This window comes from Ahaetulla prasina, chromosome 1, assembly GCF_028640845.1.
Source record: "Ahaetulla prasina isolate Xishuangbanna chromosome 1, ASM2864084v1, whole genome shotgun sequence".
Lineage (NCBI taxonomy): Eukaryota > Metazoa > Chordata > Lepidosauria > Squamata > Colubridae > Ahaetulla > Ahaetulla prasina.
Window position 1 is genome coordinate 20,156,075 of NC_080539.1, and position 25,833 is coordinate 20,181,907.

The 25,833-nt window shown below is 44.5% G+C and overlaps 1 protein-coding gene across 3 annotated transcripts in view; it reads right to left on the reverse strand.

The window, feature by feature from the left end:
- Positions 1-19,452, reverse strand: part of GTF2IRD1 (GTF2I repeat domain containing 1) — a 161,206-nt gene extending 141,754 nt beyond the window's left edge. The window contains exon 1 of one of the 3 annotated variants that reach the window (XM_058164327.1): positions 19,232-19,452. In XM_058164327.1, the coding sequence (XP_058020310.1) occupies positions 19,232-19,390 (159 nt within the window). In that variant the 5' untranslated portion in view covers positions 19,391-19,452. The remainder of the gene's footprint in view (positions 1-19,231) is intronic. The other 2 variants (XM_058164328.1, XM_058164330.1) reach the window with 2 other exon arrangements.
- Positions 19,453-25,833: the final 6,381 nt, after the last annotated feature.

Here is a 25,833-nt window from a genome sequence, read left to right on the forward strand (position 1 = left end):
GGGATGCATGCGCGCCCTCACCCGCCATTTCCACGGCCCGGTTCCAAACAGCTCACAGCCCAGTAATGGATTGCAGCCCAGAGATTGGGGACCCCTGCTGAACAGAGCAGAGGCATCCATTGTACAATTAATTGACAAGAGTAGCATTGCTCTTAGAGTAGCATCAGAGCCCTGGCGGCACAGTGGTTAGAGTGCAGTACTGCAGGCTACTTCTGCTGACTGCCGGCTGACTGCAATTTGGCAGTTCAAATCTCACCAGGCTCAAAGTTGACTCAGCCTTCCATCCTTCCTAGGGGGATAAAATGAAGACCCAGATTGTTGGAGGCAATAGGCTGACTCTGCAAAACTGCAGAGCACTGTAAAGCGGTGTATATATAGTTAAGTCTAAGCGCTATCGCTATTGCATCGTCATAAGTTCTATCTCTTTAGTACAGACATCATCACATCATGTATATGTGCAAAATATGGGTGGAACGTCACTTTAGTTTTGTGTGTGTGTGTGTGTGTGTGTGTGTGTGTGTGTGTGTGTGTAAGCGTATGCATGCATAGTGTTTTCCGGCAACTGCCAGGACAAGTCCTTGCAGTTTCCTTGGCATGGTTTTTCAGAGATGGTTTGCCATTGCCTCATTCCTAGGGCTGACAGAAAGGGACTGGCACAAGCTCACCCAGCTGGCATTGTGCCTCAGATGGGACTAGAACTCACGGTCTCCCAGTTTCTAACCTGGTGCCTTAACCACCACACCAAGCTGGCTCTAACTGCCGTAGTACAAGCCTGCTCTCATCATTTTGATAAAGCCTCTGATCCTGCGAAGTCCTCTCTCCCGAAATGTTAGAAGGCATCTTATCTCCACACTCAGCCCTCTTTTCTCACGGCTGTCTGTGTTTAAACCAGACAGCCGTTCAAATGGCGTATTCTCTGTAAAAGACACACGGCAACCCCTAGAGAGTTTTAGGCCAAGTGTAAAACAGCTTCTCTCTCTTTTATGTTTGCCATCTGATGCTCTCCAAATGAACTGGAACTTAGATCCTCTCCGAGCAATCCTGGACACTAGTTAACCTTCTTAAACAGAGATGATGAAGATTGCAATAAAACTTTTCCAGAGAACGCTACGCTGGGGACGATTGCCCTAAACGTTTGACTTGTCTGCTGATTTGGCGAGATCAAGCAAAAAGCCGCATTTAGGAGGGGGCAGAAAAGAAATCATTACATGCCAGCTTTGTAAGGAAGAATGGGCCACCTCTACCAGGGGTAGTATTCACTTACCTTCGCTACCGGTTCGTAAATGGGAGCGTGCACGTGCTTTGCTCGCACACACCACCTCCGTGCATACGCAGAGCCATCCGTGCATGTGCAGAGGCTCAAAAACAGGATGTGATGATGTCTAGGCGGAGCCTCCCGCAGCCGCCGCTACCGGTTTTCCCGAACCGGCTAAATACCACCACTGACCTCTACGGAACAATCTTCCACAGAGAAAGAATTTAGAATAACTGTGGAATAATCAAATGAAGATCATCAATTAAGGCACTTTTCCTCTTGTCAACCAACAACGAATGACACAGCCTATATATTCAAATCTTAGCAAAGGCCTTTGCTGGAAGAGGATACTGAGCCAGAGAGCAAAGAAACACATTGAAAGCAACCTCGTTAATTACAGAGGAGGAAGGAGATGGCTTTGAGGAAGGGATTCAACAGCCTTTGTATAAGCATAAATTCAGCGCAGATAGAGGAAAGGGTGAAGAAAAAAAACTCACCCACCTCGCTTGATTTTATTTAACGGAAGGAGAAAAAAATCTCTATCGAGCTTACAAAATGCTGTTTTAACTTATAACCATGATGGCAAACCTTTTAGACACCGAGTGCCCAAACTGTACGCACGCGCATGCCCAAACTAAAAGTTGCACACATGCGAACGTGCATGCATGGATACGTGTGCATGTGCTAATATGTGCACAGACGTGTGCGAATGTCTGGATATGCATGTGCACCTGCACTGATATGTGTGCAGACAGACCCGAAAACCAGCTGGCCGGCAGGAGATGGGGCATCCCAACACCGGCAGGGAGGCAAGAGGTAAGATCTTTTTCTTTCGTGAGCTTCTTTTTTGCCATTTGCAGGGAAACAGAAGCTCATGAAAGAAACACCACAGAGATCTGACCTGGGGCGACAGTCCGCGGTCCAGCAGAGAAGGCTCTGCATGTCACCTCTGATGCACGTGCCATAGGTTCACCATCACGGACTTATAACAATAGAGTTACAGTAGTTTGTGAGATGTTTGTTTCCTGGCCTGACCTACCTGGAGGGATGACATTACACCTGTTGTTTGAACTGTATTTGCCTAACATATCATAGGCGGTATTTGCATAAATATACTAAGCTGTTTCTTGGAGGCTTAATGTATTCTGCAAACACAATCCATTTGGTAAGCTTAGGGTTCACATTGTACAGGTTGTCCTCGACTTACAACGGCTCATTCAGTGACCATTTAAAGTTACAACGGCACTGAAAACAGTGACTTATGGCCATTTTTCACACTTATGACCATTGCAGCACCTCCCATGGTCATGTTAGCAAAATTTGGCTGCTTCATATTTATGACGGTTGCAGTGTCCCAAGAAGATGTGAACCCGTTTTGCGACCTTCTGACAAGCAAAGTCAGTAGCGAAGCCAGATTCACTTAACAACTGGGTTATTAACTTAACAACTGCAATGATTTGCTTAACAACCCTAGCAAGGAAAGTCATAAAATGAGGCAAAACACACTTAATAAATGTGTTACTTGGCAAATGTGTTACTTGAATTTTGGGCTCAATTATGGTTGTAAGTCAAGGACTAGCTGTACTCTGTGAACCCCCACAATTAGTTATTTTGGTAAACCAGGTTAAAGGTGTTGTATGAATGCTGCCATTGACTGCCAGCCACAGACCAGGTTTTCAAACACAGATTTCTTCCAACTGCCTCTGACAGTACAAAGAAAGGTTAAACGTTCTTACAATCCTATGCTTTGAGCAAGGAAAACTAAGTCCAAATCCTCACTTGGCCTTAAAGCTGGCATAATGTAATTGGGCTATAGTCCCTCACAGCACATGTCCAATCCCGTGGTTTTGGGAGGGAGGGGGAATTATAAAAAGGATGCAATTGCTGCAGATTAAGAGAACCTTAAGGCCAAGATTGAGAAAAGTGAAACATCCAAGAGCATGGAAGCAAGAACCTCCATGTTTCAGTAAGAAATCTGAAATGCTAATTTGAGAGAAACAAAAACTCAACCAATCAACCAGTATAGAGCTGGAAGGGACCTTGAAGGTCTTCTAGTCTAACCTCCTGCTCAAGCAGGAGACCCTATACCATTTGAGACAAGTGGCTGTCCTGTCTCTTCTGAAAAACCTCCGGTAATGAAGTACCTACAACTTCTGATGGCAAGTTGTTCCACTGGTTTATTATTTTCTCTGTTAGGAAGTTTCTCCTTAATTCCAGGTTGCTTCTTTTATTGCTTAATTTCCATCCATTGTTTCTTGTCTTGCCTTCTGGTGCTTCGGAAAATAAGTTGGCCCTCCTCTTCTTTGTGGCAGCCCCTCAGATACTAGAATACTGCTATCGTGTCTCCCTTAGTCCTTCTTTTCTCTAGACATGATAGCAGTCTTGGAAGATGAATTTTCCACCCTCGTTTACAGTGAGTTATAAGGAAGACTCTTTTGGAAGATTAGAAAGGGTCTTCCAGGATTTCTTTCGACTTGTGCTTAAGCTGCCATTCATGCGATAAGCTTCCAACTGACTCAACTGATATCTCGTGATGGTTTACATCAGGGGTGTCAAACTCAAGGCCCGTGGGTTGGTCGTGGGGCCTCCGTGGGGCCCGTTTTTGGCCAGCAGAATGCTTCTGGAGGCCGGGGAGGCCAAAAATGGGCCATGTGCGGGCCTCCTGGGGCCTCCACGTGGCCTGTTTTTGGCTGGCAGAGTGCTGCTGGAGGCCAGGGAAGCCAAAAATGGGCCACGCACAGGCCTCCCGGGGCCTCAGCACGGCCTGCTTTTGGCCGACAGTGTGCCGCTGGAAGCCAGGGAGTACTGTGGAAAGAGTACTGTGTCAAACGCCCACCATGACCACACACACTGGCCACGCCCACCATGACCACATCCATCCTCAGCCACCACCACGGCTCTCTGAGGTCAAACATAACCCTGATGCGGCCCTCATTGAAATAGAGTTTGACACCCCTGGTTTAGCTGGTTTAGCGACTATTTGAATTGACAATAGCAGTGAAAAAAGTGACACGACTGTTGCAGCATCCCCACAGTCACATGATCAAAGTTCAGATGCTTGGCAACTGTCTCATATTTCTGACGGTTGAAGTGTCCTGAGGTTTTGTAACTAACCTTCTGACAAGCAAAGTTAATGGGGAAGCCAGATTCACTTAACAACCATGTTACTAACTTAACAGCTGCAGTGATTCGTTTAATAAGGAAGGTTGTAAACTTGGGCAAAATTCACTTAACAACTACCTTGCTTAGCAACATAAATCCTGGGCCCAATTGTGGTCGTAAGTCAAGGACAACCTGTACCCTCCTTTTCATTTCTTTTCTAACCTGCTCATAACCTCACCTTTCCAGTCCTAGTCCAACACTTGCCAATCATTATATTATGAAAAAAGGAGCCAAATTATAGCAATTGTGCATGTTTATCCAGTTTACATAATATTGTTGAGAAGCATAGCAGGCTCTCTTGAAAACAATGCATTGATTACTGAGTGCACATATTTCTCAAGAATAAATCATCAGGAAAAAAAATTATTAACTCTCTTAGTAGAGCGTGGGAATGCCATAAACATAATATATCTTGATCTAAGAAAGTATCTCTTTACATTCTGATTAGTAAGTGAAGTATGATCATTAGATGGATTTACGGTATTATTAGTGTAACAAATACATAAGTATGCTTGAAAAGTACATTTTAGTCCTAAGTAAATAACTATCAAGTAAATAAATGAATAAATACTTTTCATCAATTATTCTTCATCAGTGCAGTTAGCAAGTGGGATGCTACAGTGTTCCATGCCAGTCATCACTTAATAAAGAAGTGAAGATAATACTTATAAAATATAAAAATGATATCACTCTGTTAGTTCTTTAAAAATCAGAAATAAAAAAAGTCAAAATTATCTTTACTACTTTGAGAAAAGGGCTGAAAATAAAACAGAAACAAATGTAAAGTTATTAACATAGGAAACAGAAATTGAATATGCAATATTAAGTGAGAGGTATCTGATTTGGCAATAATATCTATGTAACATACCACGCAATTGTCAAGGACTGTCCATTGCTATGGTGGACAGGGATGCATTTGTCTGCAATTCTTTAAACAAAATCTGATCTTTTCTGGGGAAGAAAGGCAGCTGCATAATCCGAAGAAAAAAATGCAGCTGCTTTAAAGAATTGCAAACAGGTGTAGCATTCCTTTCTCTGTGCTCTCCAAACTATTTTTTTTTTTTTTTTGCATTTGAATCCAAAATGCAGTGTTACAGTGCAAGGGGACAAGTAAGAATCAAGAAATGTTATTTGAAAATAGGTGCTTTGTAAACTTATCTGTGGCAAGTCTTCCCAGCCACCGTTTTGCAAAAGCATTCACAACAATAAATATCCATCAGAATCCAAATATAGGGTTCCAACTTTAGGTGACATTCATGGTTGTTTATTTTGTTTCTACTACTAGTAAAGAAATGAGTGACAAATCATCTTTTTTATAATTATTCCTGAAGTGGAAGAAACAATTATATAAAAAGCTTCAAATTTAATTGAATATATCATTACAATTAAGCCAAAGATGCAATTCCAGTAAATTAGAATTTGCTCATAGAAATTCCGAGATTAACCCATGACACCTCCAGCAAGTGATAGGAAAACTCTTTTTCCACCTAAGGCCCAGAAGAAATAGTACTGAGTTAAATAAACTATAAGCATAAAGGTAAAAAATGATATATGCAGTGTTATCTTCATTTTAGATGTCAAAGGGTTTTGTGGCTCACGGTGTTTTCTTTTCTGTGGGAAATGGGTCCAAATGCCTCTTTGAGGGTTTAAGATTGCAGACCGCTGCTCTGGGTTGTGTGTGTGTGTGTGTGTGTGTGTGTAAAAGGCAGCACTGATCACTGATCATAACAGCACAAGAACAGGCACTAAGTACTAGATCCATAGAAACAGGGATTTATCACACTAGATAGAACCCAAGGGGTAGATCAGTGTCTTTCAGCTGAAAAATGTATGGACTTTAACTCCCAGAATTCCCAGTGTTTCCACAGAAGATTGTGGATAATAATAAAGCTAAGAATCTGTGGGAGTTCCGGATCCAGAAGGACAGGCAGGGATTCGATAATGAACCAGACTTTTTTTTTTTTATTTGAATTTATATCCCGCCCTTCTCCGAAGACTCAGGGCGGCTTACACTATGTTAAGCAATAGTATTCAGCCATTTGTATATTATATACAAAGTCAACTTTTATTGCCCCCAACAATCTGGGTCCTCATTTTACCCACCTTATAAAGGATGGAAGGCTGAGTCAACCTTGGGCCTAGGTGGACTTGAACTTGCAGTAATTTCAAGCAGTTAATAACAGACAGACTTAGTCTGCTGAGCCACCAGAGGACCTTGTAACAGTAGACAATTAATTAATAGACGAAAACCAGAAGAGCTCAGGAGGCCAGGCAAGCGGGGCGAGGCAAGGCGCCCCTCGACGTGAGTGATATCAAGTTGGCCATGCCCACCCAGTAACATGACCACCCACCCAAAAAAAAAAAAGAGGAGAAGGGGGTTTGTTGTGAAACGAAGGGGAAGAGAGGGTAGAAGAGCAACCCCAAACAGAATTAAAGTTTTTTATTTTTGTACTTTCTTTAGAAAATACGTATGATTGTATACGGACAAGAGATTGTACATTTACAATATGTATAAGAAAATAAAAAATAAAAAACTTCACACGAAAAAAAACATGACCACCCAGCCAAGCCCACCCAGCTGGTCATTAGGGCACAGAACCAGTTGCTAAATTATTTTAATCCCACCACTGGTCCTCATCATCTATATTTCTGAAACTTAAATTCCATTTGTTCGCCTCTAGTGATCCCAACAACTATTTATGCCAGTGAGACCAGGAAACCTTCAGCGAGTATTAACAAGAGACTCAACGTCTTCCAACAAAGATGCCTTCACCAAATCCTAAAGATTCACTATTTAGACCATGTTACTAATGAAGAAGTCCTCCAAAAGAGTCTCTCCTGCAAATTACACAACACTGTCGCAGGCAGAGGACTCCAACTTGCAGGTCATTATACTCCGTAGGGAAAACAACCGAATTTCCAAGATGGCAATGAGAAGGACACACACACTCTTGATGCCCAAACGACCAAGAGGACACCCTCGAAATACATGGTGAAGAATGTTCATAAATGACTTAAAAATTTTAAACATCACATGGGAAGATGCTGATGTACTCGCCCCCAAACCGAAAATACTAGAGATCCCTTGCTGACCGATATGCTATAAGCATGGCAGGATTTAATGCTAATGTTAATAACTGTCTTTCTCAGCCTAACCTCTCTTAGAGGTTGTTGTTTTTGTGGGGGAAAGTTAGGAGAAGGAAATATTATGTATGCCATATTGCTCCTGAACAATAAAGAGGATATGAAACTAATAAAGCAATCCACCTAAACAACAAATAAGCATGTAAGAACATTACATGCTCATGTTCTAGAACCACCAGAGGTTGAAAACAACAGGAGAGATCTTACTTCAACACACAACTTCACTCTGAATCTTCATCTTTCCTCAACATGGGCTTCTCTACTTTTATAGGGGCTGAAGTCTCACTAGGCTAAAAGTTTGGGAGATATAATCTCAGTATGTATGGAGAGCACCAAGCTGTGGAAATTATTTACTAATATTTATTCACTGGTACCTTTAAAAAGAGAGTTGGTGTAATATAGTTAAGGCATCAGCCTAGAAACCAGGAGACTGTGAGTTCTAGCCCCATCTTGGGCATGAAGCCACCTGGGTGACCTTGGTTTTCTCCCAACCCTTGGAAGGAGGCCATGGCAAACCACTTCTGAAAAACCACTTCTGCCAAGAAAACTGCAGGAACTAGTCCAAGCAGTCTCTGAGAATTTGACATGATTGAACACAAGAAAAAAGAATGAAATACCAGGTTAGATTTTCCAATAGGTGGTCAAGGACCACACATACAGGCTCCCACCTCATGCGACCTTCTGACAAACAAAGTCTAGGGCGAAACCAGATTCACTTAACTATCGTGTACTAATATAACAACTGCAGTGATTCACTTAACAAATATGGCAAGAAAGGTCGTAGAAAAGGGGCAAACTCACTTAACAACAGCAACAGAAATTTTGGGCTCAATTGTGGTGGTCATAAGTCAAGGACAACTGTAAATAATCAGAAGGGAAGACCTTGGTAAAGGATCCTAATATAATCAAGCCACAGTGAAGTGATTTTTTTTTAAAGGTAGCACACACAAGAAGATGCCAGCCCTGTCTTTCCTTCAGAACCCTAATAAAAATAATTCAACAAGCGTCCCCTTTTTCCTGCTTTTGAAGAAATCATTTTCATCACCATTCAATTCTTTAAGATGTTTTAATCAATGCCTCTGTCTTAGTCTGCTGCTGTTTTTTTTTTACCTCTGATGGTTCTATAACACAACTGTACCCTATTAATTTTTATCTGATTTGGGGTTGAATTTTTATATTAGTCATGCTTTATTTCATTTGGCTTGTAAGACGTTCAGGAAGATTCCCAAGGAGGAGCAGAAATAAACTGATAAACAGAGAAACAAATAATATTGACTTGTGTTTGGGGTAAATTCTTCCAAAAGAAAACGGATAAGAGATTAATTCCATAAATGTTTCTCCTCCTCCATCATCAAATAACTTCCTTATTCCTTGATTTAGTTTCATTTGGTTTGTTTCCATCTCTGATTTTAACATCTGTTGTTTTGGTTTACTGGGCCCACAATAAGTTTAACCGGAAGGACAGATTATCATCTCTTTGCAAAGTATAAAACAAAACAAAAGTCACAACCTGCACAATATTCACCCAGGGCAAAAGGCAGCTGAAGATTTAGCATATCACCTGCCTTCTCGGGACATTTAATCAACAGCCAGCTGTTTTCCACTGACTGAAACCCAAGTCGGTGTTCTCTCTGACAAAATACTTTTCTTCTTCATGAAAAAGATTTAATTCTCTGAGGTGGTGTTATCAAAAGACTTCAGCCAGAGCTCCAGAGCATAGCATTCGACATATGCCACTTAATGACAGCCACTGTTTAAGACAAGGCACGTTCTGTGCTTTCCTACCCTCTGAGATTCAGTTTCTACAAGCCGGAGAGACCATCAGGCCTCCTATCAGTTTGCGCTAATCAAATTTTATCAAACCAGAGACAGTTGCAGCCTGTTTAATGGAGTGTTATTACCATTCCAGACAGTGGGCTACAAAAATCTCTTTGTTATCACTATTCCTTCAGCATTTGTTTGCTTCAGCTTACTCCAATGTGCTACTGTTCAGATGTCTTGCAACTTGCAGAATTCCTAACCATCCATATCTGGGAATCTGGGAAATGTTATTCCAAACACTGGAAGGTTGATTTATATTTTCATTGTGATTGGACTAATGGTCTTAGCCAATTACAAGTGTTACCTGAGCAAAATGTGGTCAGATAGAATGTTCTTTTGCCTGTGCTCCATGCCCAACTTCCATACAATTTCCCAATTTTTCCACCAGGGCTAGTTGATTCTCACTATGTCTTTTTACTTGCTGGGTATAAGAATCTACCCTTTGATTCTTGGATTTACTATTGGACTTTTGGATACAAGAATCCATGCCCTTGGATTATGGCTGTAGTATTATTATAGCAATAGCAATAGCACTTATATACCATTTTACAGCCCTCAGCATATTGCCCCCAACAATCTGGGTCTTCATTTTACCCACCTCGGAAGGATAGAAGGCTGAGTCAACCTTGAGCCTGATGAGATTTGAACTGCCAAATTGCAGGCAGCCGGCAGTCAGCAGTAGCCTGCAGTACTCCACACTAACCACTGCGCCACTGCAGCTCTCTTTCTCATCTTCTCTATTAGCCCCTCTTATCAGTATCATTATGATTATTACTACAATGCAATGATATATCATTTTTATGATACATTATTGTATTGCATGTATACTGAGAGCTTCTGCACTGGAGACAAATTCCTTGTATGTCTAATCACAATTGGCTAAATAAAGTATTCTACTCTATTGGAGAATAGAGCATATACTTCATACTTATATACAAGTAGTCCTTGACTTAGAACCATTTTATTTAGCAACTGTTCAAAGTTACAACAGCACTGAAAAAAGTGGCTTATGTCCCGTCCTTGGACTTATGACCATGACAGCAGCCCCATAGTTACATGATCAAATTCAAGGGCTTGGCAACCAATATGTATTTAAGGCAGATGCCATAACCCTGAGTCACGTGATTGCCGTTTCTACCCTTTCCAACTGATTTCCATCAAGCAGCATCAATGGGAGAAGCCTGATTCATTTAACAACTGCACTGATTCATTTAACAACCACAGCAAAAAAGGTCGCAATATTCAGCGTGGCTCACTTAACAACTGCCTTGCCTAGCAAAATAAATGTCGGTCCTGATTGTGGTTATAAATTGAGGACTATCTATATACTAGTTATGTATCTAGAGATATAGAGATCCAAAAAGCTGTTTCTATGTATAGCTATATAAACAAGGTTTGATTTATACATCAGATTTCTTCCTGAATATTTCCCTGAACTTTGTGCACCATGTTTTACCTAAATATAATCACCTTTAGGGAGATGATACATTTGGGGGTTAAGTTAGACTTCTTACCTATTGTGTATTTCATGCTTGAAAAGAGACTGGATTTATACAGAATAATAGAGTTGGAAGGGACCTCAAAGGTCTTCTAGTCCAACCCCCTGCTCAAGCAGGAGATCCTATTCCATTCTAGACACGTGGTTGTCCAGTCTCTTCTTGAAAGCTTCTAGTGTTGGAGCACCCACAACTTCTGAAGGCAAGCCGTTCCACTGGTTAATTGTTCTCACTGTCAGGAAATTTCTTCTTCTTGGTTGCTTCTCTCCTTGATTAGTTTTCATCCATTGCTTCTTGTTCTGCCTTCAGGTGCTTTGGATGCCCTTCTTTGTGGCATCCCCTGAGATATTGGAGCACTGCTATTATGTCACCCCTAGTCCTTCTTTTCTCTAGACTAGAAATACCCAGTTCCTGCAACCATTCTTAATATGTTTTAGTCTCCAGGCCCTTAATCATCTTTGTTGCTCTTCTCTGCATTCATTCCAAAGTCTCAATGTCTTTTTTATAAGGTGGTGACCAAAACTGGATGCAGTATTCCAGGTGTGGTCTTACTAAGGTTTTATCAAAGCGGTACTAATGATTCACATGATCTTGACTCTGTTTAATTCTTCGTTTAATCAAAAAGGGATTTTGATTAGGATCAGGCTTGAGGGCTATGGAAGAAAAATTCCTCAAAAATTTCTCCAAGATAATCCTGTAAGGGAGGGAAAGAGTGACAATGCTGCCGAATATAAACCTTTCTCCCTTTCAGCCACATGACCAGAGTGGAATATATGCAGCTTATCCAGCCATTCCTGTATTCACGTACAAAAGAATAGCAGCTATACAGGTAGTCCTCCATATATAACCACAATTGGACCAGCATTTCCACTGCTAAGCAGGACAGTTATAAGTGAATCAGGCCCAATTTTTGACCTTTTTAGCTATGGTTGTTCAAACACATTGTATTTGTTCGTCGGCTGGGAAGGTCACAAACGACAATGTTGTGTCTGCACCCCACGAGCCAGCCCCTCTGCCAGAAAGTGACTTGGAAAGTGAGGGGGAAGGGCCATCAGGACTTACCTCGGGAGCACCGGCTTCCCTGGCTCAGCTCCAGGAGCCAGAGGCAGGCCAGGTGGAGGAGATAACGAGGCCTCTGTCCCGACTCTTCCCCCCCCAGGCCACGCCTCCAGACCCAGTTGATGGCAATCAGGCCTGGCTGGACCCTAGGTTTCGTAGGCAGGAGAGGCGGGAACAGCAGAAGCAGGGGTGGGGCAGGCTCAGGAAGTGCTGAGTCATGGAGCCACACCCCACAGGATATAAAAGCAGCGAGGGCTGCTATGCCTCTTCATAGCAGGCAAATCAACTGCTTGACTAGAGCTGAAGTACCGTTTGTTGACTCATCGGCATCAAGGGAGATAACAGAGACACTTGGTAGATGCTCGCTAGTTTACTGCCAGAGCTGATAGTGCCTGCTAATTAAGTCATTGCTTGGGCTGAGGCGATGGGGACAGAACAGACAATCTTATAATCGAGAGACATTGCATCCTTGTAAATACATCCTTGGACAAGCACCCAAACTTTGATCACATGACCATGAGGATGCTTTGACAGCCATAAGCATGAGGACCGATTGTAAGTCACTTTTCTTAGTACCAATATAAGTCTGAGTGGCCACTACACAAATGGGCACAAGTCAAGGACTACCTGTATCATTCTGATTAATGAATTAGATTGCCTTTCCAAATCAGATTCACAGGTTAAGTCAGATTCACATGGATCTGCCATCTAATTGGACACGTATTAGAGGTGGAGCCTAAAGTTCTACTTTTAGAAAGTTAGTCATATTCACTGATTTAATTTCTAGAGAATCTCTGGAGAAAGGACTGAACGGACAGCTATAATCAAGGAGAGAAATGACTTGTTTGATTGAGGGCCATATTTGATCTTTGAGTAATTTATGAGGTGCTACACCCAGAAATAAGGAGCCAGGATTTTTTTTTTTAAGAGAAGGTATTAGAAACATTACATATGATTTAACAAGTTATCACCAATTAAACTTAATACCACTGCTAATGCTTGGAAGGTCTGCAGGAACCATCCGAAGACTTTCAGAAAGTATATGCAGCCCCAGATTGGCTTCCACTGTTATAACAATACACTGTTTATGAAAAAGAGAACAAGAGAAACCATTTGTGAAATGCAAAACAGAGATACTAATTCACCAGAGGGATCAGGAAAGGTGTAACAATAAGCAGAGACTCTTGAACCCTGATCTGTCTGATCAAAATATACTGCATTTTGTCGTATTGTCACTGCCCTCTGCACCTGTTGAGATGCCGATGCAGAGCCTTATTGGGTACACAAATTAGCACCCTGTGGCCAAGTAGATGACATAAATTTCAGATAATGGCAACAGATTACTCAGAGGGCCTTTGGTTAATGGGCATACACACATAGATAGATGACTGCCAGAGCCTCTGTTATTAGCAGAATTAGGGAAAATGCAACACAAAAATCGCACAACTTTTGGAAAGGAAAAGTTTTTTTCTATATCAACTCTCCCAAATCCTCAGCTGATTCTTTCACAGCATGCTGCTCCTCTACAATAGAGCTGCCCCCAAATATTGTTTATTTTCCTACACCAGGGGTGTCAAACTCAATTTCATTGAGGGCCGCATCAGGTTTGTGTTTGACCTGGGGGGGGAGGCGTGGCCAGCTCGACGTCACTCATGTCAGGGACGCCTGTGCCGACCTAAGCACTATACCAGCGAAATTGGGCTCCCGCGCTCCAGTTTCAGCTGCGACAGCCTCCTGCAACCCCCTGCAAGTGAAAACGGAGCTCGGGAGGGCCACCCGCAACCCTCCCTAGCTCCATTTTCACTGGCAGAGGCACCGCGGGCTGGTCTTCCACTGTTTTCAGACTGGTCCTATGGCCAGATCTAAGCATCCCGTGGGCCAAATCTGGCCCCCAGGTCTTGAGTTTGACATCCCTGCCCTAAACAATAAAACACCGCTTCAGTGATCTCACCAGCCTCCTGGATGTTGGTGACAAGCAGAGAAATCCACCACGATAAATCAACTTCTTAAGCCTTAAGTGTCAAGTTTTTACAACTGACACACTCCCCTGAGCGTCTCTTAGCATTCCATGATGCTGCAATAGTTCAGCCAATCAGGTAACCTGTATTTCTTCCATTGATTTATATAACAGAATGCCACTGTTTACTGCTGTAGCAAACTTGAAGGAAGTAGCTTTACCCCATGGACCAATTAAAAGATAATACACTGCCTCAGTCATATCTCAGCTGTAAAATGGACACAGACTGATCTCCCAGGTGACTTTGCTATTGAATGCCTATTTGCATTATATAATCTACTAGCTGTAACTTATAGAGAATGTTAATACTTTCACAGTGCTTTCTGATCTCTCAATGCTACCATGACTCAAGCCTTTATTTTTATCAATATTCAATGTTTTTTTCAATGAATCTGTATGTTTCCCTATGAATTCCCTTCAATTTCAAACATAAAAAGCTGTCTAGTCAGATTGTTTGCACATACAATGCAATGTTGACTACAGCAATAGAAATAGCTCCTAAGACTTATATACCACTTTACAGCCCTTTCTAAGCGGTTTTCAGAACAATCTGGGTCCTCATCTTACCAACCTTGGAAGGATGAATGGCTGAGCTAACCTTGAGCCAGTGAGGATTGAACCCCTGGCAGTCAGAAGAATTAACCTGCAATACTGCACTCTAACCAATGCACCAGCACGTCTCTTTACTTGGCTTCCTCCTGTAAATTAATCAAATAGCCCAGGGGTGTCAAATGCGATTTCATTAAGGGCCACATCAGGGTTGCGTTTGACCTTGGCTGGGGGGGCAGGGTGGATGTGGCCAGGGTGGGCATGGGAAGCTCAACATCACTTGTGTCGGAAACAATTGTGGTTACCCAAGCACTCTGCCAGCTAAAATGGGCTCACGAGCTCCGTTTTCAGCTGCAACAGCCTCCTGCAACCCTCTGCCAGCGAAAACGGAGCTCCGCGGGCGGCCCATCTGAGCTCTGTTTTCACTGGCACAGGCAACGCAGCCTGGTCATTTGCTTTTTCCAGGGCGGCCCCACGGGCCAGATCCAGTGGTGGGATTCAGCCAGTTCGCACCACTTCGGGAGAACCAGTTGTTAACTTTCTGAGCAGTTTGGCAAACTGGTTATTGGAAGAAATCATTAGGGCAGAGAACCGGTTGTTAAATTACTTGAATCCCACCACTGGCCAGATCTAAGCACTCCGTGGGCCGGATCCAGCCCTCAGGCCTTGAGTTTGACACCCCTGAAATAGCCTACTCACTTTTTAAAATCAGAATACAACCCATCCCAAAACTGCAACTATTGAGGCTCTCATAAATAATGAGATCCAGGACCTTCAATAAATAACACACCAACGGACCCATTTTACAGAACAAGACTCATCCTGAAAGTTCGCCACTCATGGTTGCAAAATAATGTACAATAATTCTCAAGATGAAATGTATTGTATTATCTGATAGGAAAAGAAACAGTCTCTCCTGTGAACGATACAGAAATGCAGGTCCTTTGATCTTTCTGTTCAAAATGTGTTTGGACCTACCAACTTCCTGGGCAGTTCATTGATCTGATCATTGAATCAAGTTAATTTGGTAGGTTAAGAAGCCTATTCAGTTCCCATTCACAGGGCAAGCTGAATGAAGAAAATGCCAGGACATGCAACATATTACAGCAAAGAAGACCCAACAGGAATCCTTTCCATGCATTGTCTTCCCTGTCGAATCAAATTTTTCAGCAGGGATTCGGGCCATGCCAATCCCCACTGCAGAATGCCCACTCCTACCTACCCCACCAGTAAATTCCCTTGCAGAAGGGCAAAGCATACTGGTTAGATCTCTCTGGGTCTGGTTAGTGGTTTTGCTGGTAAGAAAAGAAAAAGAGGGAGTGTCTCACCAGTTAAACACTTGTTTCTATTTTTAAAATAAGACTGTATGTGCTGCCTTGGTTCCTCTCCCTCCTTCCCTTTCTCTCCTCTCCCCCCTCCCCACTTTCTCCTGCAGCCTTTGCTTGCTCATGGATAAATCTATTTAGAGCATCTTGTTTTGTTATTGGTTTATTTAGCTACAGCCACGGATAACACAAGGATGAAAATTGTGACTGTTTATGTATAAGGTTCATTTGCACCATAGACCATTTCACGGCTGTATCTGTCTTACATGTATGGTTTTGATGCATATACAAAAATAGCAGCTATTAGCATCTAACAGAAAATAATCACATCCACCATATTAAAAGTGCTGTTTAGGAAGCACTTTTCTTACAGAGTTCAGATTCCACTGATACAGCACTTCACACTGAGTGTGTATAGAAGGCTAAATGCTAAAAAAGAAATCTTTCTTTAACCAATGTACAGCCACGCAAAAAAATCAACCAGCTTTTTTTGGGGGGGGAGGATGTTGTGTCCAGTATAGAAACAAGGCTGGACTTCTCAAAAATGTACAGAATAAATAAAAGTCTCTGAGCATGTGCAAATCTATTTCTCCCAGCCACAGATCTTAGCCACAAACAGGCCCGACAAGATTTTCACTTTCAAGGTTAGATGTTATCAAGAGATCATCTTGACACCTGGTTTTAGAACATCTGAGCACACAAGCATCAATCATCTGGTAATTCGGATTAGAATAGAAACACCAGGAGCGCAAAAGAAAACGTCCGTCTTTCTTTTAGACTTCAGGCACAATCTGAAGTAGCCTGGCATGTTAAAATAGAACATCCTTAATTATAAACAAATGTAACAGCGCATCAACATGGATAAAAATCATACTCAACCCACGCATTTCTTATTTGTTTAGGGAACGTCAGGGCTGCTTGGAAATGGATGCTTCCTGAAGTTCAAAAAAGAAAAAGAAAATACATTCACCCTAAAAAAAATATCGATGGGTTAAGCTTTTACAAGAGAACCATCCATATTTGGACTGAGTGGAGGCAAAAGACAACCAGGTGTACTGAAGTGGGAGAACCAAAAAGTGGCTTAAAAGCATCACAGATAAGAGAAAAGGGGAATTTCAGTTTATCAACTCTCTCTCCTTCCTTTTGGCTTTTTCACTTTGACCTCATTCCCCCACCGCAGCAGGAAAAAAAAGGAGAAGGGTGGAAGGGGGGGGTCCCCTTTCCCACACACCCCTCAGCATCCACTGCAAGCAACGGTTTGTGCAATCTAGCCTGGAAAGAAGCCCCCCTCCCCACGTCTCCTGTCCTCCCCCCCCACCCCGCAAAGAAACACACACACACACACAGAGAGAGACCCACAAACACAGCAAGAAAATATCTCCGGAGAAAATGACAAGTCGGAGAGACACCAGTATATTCAGCGAGAGATCTCCTCCGGGGATCGAAGGAAACGATCACCTTCGATCCCGGGTCACCTCCCGGAGAGCAGATTCCGCCGCCCCCACCCCCACCCTCACCCCCACTTCCAGGCCTCTCCCCACCCCACAACTTCTTTTCATTGAAAATAATCCCATGTCAGCCTCTCTCTCCCTCCCTCCCTCCCTCCCTCCGCAAAGGCTGGCCGAGAGCGGTCGCAACGATCAAGGAGAAACGCGAGGAAAGCAAAAGGGGAGGAAAACGCAAAGCGGCCGTCGTCGACCCCACCCCACCCGCTCCCTAAAATAACCATCATCCTATTTTGCACCGCTATGAATAACAACAACAATGCAGATTATTGGGGAGATGAGAAGCGGCGGGGGGGGGGGAGAATGGATGGAGGAAAAGCGGGCTGGAGGATTGAAAAGTTTTTTTCCTTACCGCAAGGGATCAGCCTCGACCCGGCTCCTCCCGCCCGGATTGCAGGGTTGAATTAATCTGTAAAGACGAGAAGGAAGGAAGGAGAGGAGAGGAGGAGGAGGAGGAGGAGGAAGAAGAAGAAGAGGAGAATGGGAAGATTGGCGAGCGGTGGGAAGAGGTGGGGGAGGGCGGCGATTCTCACCAGGCTGCCTCCGGGAGGGAAGGATGGATGCAAAAGGGAGGGGGTCCTGGGCCAGGCAGAGGCCCCCCATGCAGCCAGCCCCTGCTCCCGGGGGCTGCAGACAAGGCGAAGGGGAGGGGGCCTCTTTGTTCTGTAATCCCAGTAAGATTGCAAGCCATTCGCCCCGGCTCTAATCCCAGCCCAGCTCAAGAGCCGCCTCCATTGGCTGTCATTTACATACAGGATTAAGAGGCAGGCAGGCGAGCGAGGGGGGAAAATCAGGCAGGGATCGCAGGAGGTTTCTTCGCGGGCTTCCCTCGGGATTCTTCTTCCTTCCCCCCCCCACCACCCTCCCAAAGCCGGAGCGAACCGGGGTTGGAGGCGGCGGGGTGGGGGGGGAGGAGGGGAGAGAAAGCGGGAATTTCTGACTGAGAGCGAATTATAGAGGAAGTTGCAGGATATCGCCTTGGGGGTGGGTGGGTGGGTGGGTGACAAGAGCGCCTTGCAGGTAGTCCTTGATTTGCGACCGCAGTCGATGCCCAAATTTTGGGCGAGCGGGCTTTGCTCCCATTTTACGACCTCGGTTCAGTGAAGCACAGCCGTCGTTAAGTTAGTAATAGGGTGGTTGGGTGAATTTGGCTCCCCCACCCCGCAAAGAAACACACACACACACACAGAGAGAGACCCACAAACACAGCAAGAAAATATCTCCGGAGAAAATGACAAGTCGGAGAGACACCAGTATATTCAGCGAGAGATCTCCTCCGGGGATCGAAGGAAACGATCACCTTCGATCCCGGGTCACCTCCCGGAGAGCAGATTCCGCCGCCCCCACCCCCACCCTCACCCCCACTTCCAGGCCTCTCCCCACCCCACAACTTCTTTTCATTGAAAATAATCCCATGTCAGCCTCTCTCTCCCTCCCTCCCTCCCTCCCTCCGCAAAGGCTGGCCGAGAGCGGTCGCAACGATCAAGGAGAAACGCGAGGAAAGCAAAAGGGGAGGAAAACGCAAAGCGGCCGTCGTCGACCCCCACCCCCACCCCACCCGCTCCCTAAAATAACCATCATCCTATTTTGCACCGCTATGAATAACAACAACAATGCAGATTATTGGGGAGATGAGAAGCGGCGGGGGGGGGGGAGAATGGATGGAGGAAAAGCGGGCTGGAGGATTGAAAAGTTTTTTTTTTTTCCTTACCGCAAGGGATCAGCCTCGACCCGGCTCCTCCCGCCCGGATTGCAGGGTTGAATTAATCTGTAAAGACGAGAAGGAAGGAAGGAGAGGGAGAGAGGAGGAGGAGGAGGAGGAGGAAGAAGAAGAAGAGGAGAATGGGAAGATTGGCGAGCGGTGGGAAGAGGTGGGGGGGGAGGGCGGCGATTCTCACCCGGGCTGCCTCCGGGAGGGAAGGATGGATGCAAAAGGGAGGGGGTCCTGGGCCAGGCAGAGGCCCCCCATGCAGCCAGCCCCTGCTCCCGGGGGCTGCAGACAAGGCGAAGGGGAGGGGGCCTCTTTGTTCTGTAATCCCAGTAAGATTGCAAGCCATTCGCCCCGGCTCTAATCCCAGCCCAGCTCAAGAGCCGCCTCCATTGGCTGTCATTTACATACAGGATTAAGAGGCAGGCAGGCGAGCGAGGGGGGAAAATCAGGCAGGGATCGCAGGAGGTTTCTTCGCGGGCTTCCCTCGGGATTCTTCTTCCTTCCCCCCCCCACCACCCTCCCAAAGCCGGAGCGAACCGGGGTTGGAGGCGGCGGGGTGGGGGGGGAGGAGGGGAGGGAAAGCGGGAATTTCTGACTGAGAGCGAATTATAGAGGAAGTTGCAGGATATCGCCTTGGGGGTGGGTGGGTGGGTGGGTGACAAGAGCGCCTTGCAGGTAGTCCTTGATTTGCGACCGCAGTCGATGCCCAAATTTTGGGCGAGCGGGCTTTGCTCCCATTTTACGACCTCGGTTCAGTGAAGCACAGCCGTCGTTAAGTTAGTAATAGGGTGGTTGGGTGAATTTGGCTCCCCCCCCACCCCACCCTCAGTTGATTTTGGCTTCTCAGAAGGTTTTGCAAAAGCGTGACCTTGGGACCCCGCGACCGTCATAAGCGTGAAACAGTGGCCCGGCGTCGGAAGTTGGATCGCACGACCATCAGGATGCCGCAGCAGTCATAAGAGTGACAAACGGTCATAAGTCATTTTTTTTCTCAGGGACGTGGTAACTTGGAACAGTCACTAAATAAAATGTTGTAAGTCGAGGACTACCTGCATTTCTCGCTTTAACCTACAAGGTGGGCTAGGTAATCGAGTCCAGAAGAGTTGGGTTTGGTAAGGGGGTAAGGTGGGTTGGGAAAGGGGAGGGCAAGGCAAAGGGCGGGAAGGAGGGGAATGACTTTTTCAGGCAGAAGATCTCACCCATTTTTTGGCATCTCCAGGTATTTTTTTTAAAAAAAATATATTTCTGGATTATCTTTCCAATCCACCAAATAACTAAAATGTTCTCCTTTCCTTGATAAGGTTCTTGGAGAAGAAAAAAAAGACAGGTCACAAAGAAATAGGTCTGCAGAGCTACTGGTGGTAAAGCCGTTGAGATCCCCTAGACCACAAGTCTGACTCACAGCATGGGAGTGTATTTATTTATTTATTTATTTTATTTTATTAAATTTTTATACCGCCCTTCTCCCGAAGGACTCAGGGCGGTGTACAGCCAGAAATAAAATACAAGATATATACAATTAAAAGAAATTAAAATATAGCAATTACTAAACGGCTGATAGTTAAAAATGAATTTAAAATTTAAAATATTAATAAAACCCCAATATAAAATCAAACTATTATGCCAGTCCCGCTTGAGTAAATAAATATGTTTTTAGCTCACGACGGAAGGTCTGAAGATCAGGCACTTGACGTAGGCCAGGGGGGAGTTCATTCCAGAGCGTCAATGCTCCCACAGAGAAGGCCCTACTCCTGGGGGCCGCCAGCCGACATTGTTTGGCGGACGGCACCCTGAGGAGACCCTCTCTGTGAGAGCGTACGGGTCGGTGGGAGGCATACGGTAACAGCAGGCGGTCTCATAAGTACCCGGGTCCTAAGCCATGGAGCGCTTTAAAGGTGGTAACCAGAATCTTGAAGCGCACCCGAAAGACCACAGGAAGCCAGTGCAGACTACGGAGCAGTGGTGTTAAGTGGGAGCCTCGAGCGGCTCCCATTACTACTTGCGCAGCTGCATTCTGGACTAACTGCAGCCTCCGGGTGCACCTCAAGGGCAGCCCCATGTAGAGAGCATTGCAGTAATCCAGCCGATATCATCCATGGCTGATGAAAAAGGACATCCAGTTTTGGTTGCCACCATATAAGAAAAGATGTGGAGACTCTAGAAAGAGTGCAGAGAAGAGCAACAAATAATGATTGGAGGACTGGAGGCCAAAACATATAAAAAACGGTTGCAGGAATTGGGTATGTCCAATTTAATGAAAAGGACTAGGGGTGACATGATAGCAGTGTTCCAATATTTGAGGGGCTGCTGCAAATAACGGGGTCAATCTGTTCTCCAAAGCACCAGAGGGCAGGACAAGAAGCAATGGATGGAAACATATCAAAGAGAGATCCAACCTAGAACTAAGGAGAAATTTCCTGACAGTTAGAACAATTAATCAGTGGAACAACTTACCTCCAGAAGTTATGGGTACTCCCACACTGGAGATTTTTAAGAAGAGATTGTTACAACCAGAGGTGGGTTTCAGCAGGTTGTGACCAGTTCTGGAGAACCGGTAGCGGAAATTTTGAGTAGTTCGGAGAACCGGTAGTAAAAATTCTGACTGGCCCCGCCCACCACCTATTCTCTGCCTGCCAAGTCCCAGCTGATCGGGAGGAAATGGGGATTTTGCACTGACTTTCCCCTGGATTTGGGAGGGAATGGAGATTTTGCAGTATCCTTCCCCTGGAGGGGGATGGGAATGGAGATTTTACAGTATCTTTCCCCTGCCACATCCACCAAGCCATGTCCACCAAGCCATGCCACGCCCACCAAGCCACACCACAGAACCAGTACTAAAAATTGTTGAAACCCACCACTGGTTACAACCATTTGTCTGAAATAGTATAAGATTCTTCCACATGAGCAGGGTGTTGGACTAAAAGACATCCAAGGTCCTTTTCCAGCTCTCTTATTCAAATCTTCACCCAAAGTCCATAAAATTGTCCACTCCACCTTCTGCTTCTTGCAGGGATCTAGATTGAAGCACCCAGAACCCAGGGCAGTGCTGTATTTGCTTGAAGATGTTATAGCTTGTTGAACTATAAAATCCATTGCTAGGTTAGAATTATATTCCAGAGTTGAAATGAGAAGGTTGGGATATAACAGTCTTAAATAAATTCCCCTAACCCTAGGGGGATCCCTCCTGAACTCCCCTCCGCTCCTGTTTGAGGTTAGGGTGCCTTTGCACAGATTTGGCTAATGCAGCCATTGTGCCCTTTCCTGGATCAGAAAGCCTTGCTCACAATCACTATGCCTTAGTTCCATTTGGATTACTGCAATGTGCTCTACATGGAGTTGCCCTTGAAGATTAACCAGAAACAGGTCCAAAACACAGCAGCACAAACTTTGATGGGAGCCTCTGTAATATCTCTGTTGTGCAAAGTGCACTGGCTTCCAATTTTTTTCCAGGTGCAACTCAAGATATTGGTCAGCATTTTAAAAGCCTATATGGCTCAAGAAAGTTGGACCATAAGAAAGGCTGAGTGCCGAAGAATTGAGGCTTTTGAACCAGTGGTGGATTTCAAAATTGTTTACTACCAGTTCTGTGGGTGTGGCTTGGTGGGCGTGGCATGGCTTGGAGGTCGTGGCTTGGGCGTGGCAGGGGAAGGATACTATAAAATCTCCATTCCCTCCCGATCAGCTGGGACTTGGGAGGCAAAGAATAGATGGGGGCGGGGCCGGTCAGAATTTTACTACCCGTTCTCCGAACTACTCAAAATTTCCGCTACCGGTTCTCCAGAACTGGTCAGAACCTGCTGAAACCCACTTCTGCTTTGAATTCTGGTGCTGAAGAAGACTCCTGCGAGTCCCTTGGACTGTAAGGCGATCGAACTGGTCAGTCCTAGAAGGGATCAACCCTGACTGCTCTTTAAAAGGCAGATCCTGAAGATGAAACTGAAATACTTTGGCCACCTAATGAGAAGGAAGGACTCACTGGAGAAGAGCCTAATGCTGGGAAAGATTGAGGACAAAAGAAGAACGGGACGATAGAGAACGGGGCGGCTGGATGGAGTCACTAAAGCAGTCGGCGTGAGCTTAAATGGACTCCAGAGTATGGTGGAGGACAGGAAGGCCTGGAGGAACATCCATGGGGTCAGACACAACTTCACAACCAACAACAACAACAACAACACTATGGCACAAGGCCAGGTTATCTGTGGGACTGCCTTTCCCTAAAGACTACCCATCCTACCAGGTCAGACAGAGTGGGCATGCTTCTAGTCCCTTCCTTTAAACATAGCCATCTGATGGGAACTAGTAAGCATGCCCTGTGGAACACTCTGCCCAGCTAAGATTAAGCAGGCCTCTAACCCTTCTGAAAAGCTTTGAAGACCTGGCTTTTCCTCCAAGCACTCGGATAAAATGATGTGATTGCATGTTAGAAGCTTGACTTAATGCCAGGTTTTTGTGCATTTGGTTTTAATACGTTTTTTATATTATTTTAATTTTTGATTGGCAGCCGACCAGAGTTTGTTATAAGATTGGTGGCTGTGTAATGTTAAAAATTGAAATAAATAAATTTGAGGTGTGTCATAATATCATGAATCGAATGAAAAATTTCAGCAGCAATAAATTTTTCTTCCCTTTCTCACAAGTTAAGAACTTGGAGTCATCTACCATAATAAATGGAGGGACCCATTTATCATCGTTCCCATCACCCATCTCCTTCCACTTATGACTGTATGACTGTAACTTTGTTGCTTGTATCCTTACGATTTATATTTATATTGTTTCCTGATTGCTTATTTGTATCCTGTGACTATCATTAAGTGTTGTACTTTATGATTCTTGATGAACGTATCTTTTCTTTTTTATGTACACTGAGAGCCTATACACCAAGACAAATTCCTTGTGTGTCCAATCACACTTGGCCAATAAAAAATTCTATTCTATTCTATTCTATTCTAAATGGAGGGACATACAGGATCATTAAAAGGAACAATTTCTTTAATAAAAAAAGAACTGAACAATGAAATTCACTGCCATCAGATGTGGTGCTTCATCAGCTTCGAAGATATGTTAATCCAGGGGTCTGCAAACTTGGCTCTTTTAAGACTCTGGGAGTGAAAGTCCACAAATCTTAAAAGAGCCAAGTTTGCAGACCCCTGGGTTAACAGTTGAATCCATTCTTCCACCTGCACAGTATATCCTGTGCCAACGGCTGCCACACAAACTTAAACCATCAAAGAGTCACTGTAGTTGGCATTCATTTCATCAAACGCTTCAACCTTTTTTTTTTCTTCAAATGCATCTTGTTTGGCAAAAAAAAAAAGTCACGAAGCTTCTGACATTTAATAAAATTTGTTAATCAGAAGAACTGCTATCAGGCTCCTGATTCTTTGCCATTGTACAGCTCTCTTGTAATATCCTGTGGGATGTTAGTGGTTGAACAGTTCGGTTTTTATTTTTATCAGTCCAAAGCGCTTTGTCCCAAACATTCCAGACTTATCAACAATTTTGTTTTGCATACCTTAGACTTTTACGATAAGGTGGAGAAAACATTTCCTTCTGTTAACTCTCCCATGAAGTTCACTGTTACGAAAATACATCGTGCTGCTGATCTGTGGATAATTACTCCAGCGTGAGCTAAATTTTTTAGAACATTGTTTAACCAGTTTTCAACCACGTTGGGGACAATTCTAGCAGAGTTTTTCTTGGCCTTCAAACTAATTGCCTGATTTTCAGTGAAAAGAAGTTTGGCTATTTTATATAATAGTCCCCAAAGCAAACCTCCAAATCAATCGTGAAGTGAATGACTGTACATTTCAAGACAAGGACTAGGAGTGACATCGTAGCTTCTTCCAATACCTGAGAGGCTGTCACAGAGAATAAGGGGTCAACCGATTCTCCAACGCACCTGAGGGCAAGACAAGAAGTAACAGATGGAAGATCATTAAAGAGAGATCCAATCTAGAACTAAGGAGAAATTTCTTAACAGTGAGGACAATTAACCAGTGGAACAGCTTGCCTTCAGAAGTTGGGGGTGCTGGAGGCTTTTAAGAAGCGATTAGACAGGCATTTGTCTGAAATGGTACAGGGCAGTGATGGCTAACCTTTTTGCCTTCGCATGCCAAAAGTAGGGGGAGCGTGGTGGGGGGTCGCACGCACGCATGCCCACACCCATAATTCACTGCGCCCCGCCCCCACACACATGCATGTGCAACCCCCCCCATGTGACCCCCGCTTTTGGAACTTGATGGCCCGGTGGCCCGGTAGGGCCATTTTTCCCCCTCCCCAGGCTCCAGAGGCTTTCTTGGAGTCTGGGGAGGGTGAAAGCAGCCTTTCCCACCCCCTGGAGGCCTTCCAGAGGCCAGATAGGGCCTATTTCCTGACTTCCAGTGGGACTAGAAGGCATGTTTTTCACACTCCCCAGGCTCCAGCAGCTTTCTAGGAGCCTGGGGAGGGTGAAATCCCCACCCCCACGGAGGCCCTCTGAAGGCCGGAAACAGCCCATTTGCCAACTTCCGGTGGGCCCGGAAGGTCTGAAAATCAGCTAGCCAGCACAGCATGCATACTGGAGCTGAGCTAGGGCAATGCTCGCGTGCCCACAGATATGGCTCCGCATGCCAGCTGTGGCACATGTGCCATAGGTTCGCCTTCATGGGTATAGGGTCTCCTGTTTGAGCAGGGGGTTGGACTAAAAGACCTCTAAGATCCTTTCCAACTCTGTTATTCTATGTTCTATGTTGTTTACAGGAGAAAAAAAGAGAAAGATTTGAATATTATTGAAAATATGTGAGTCAATCT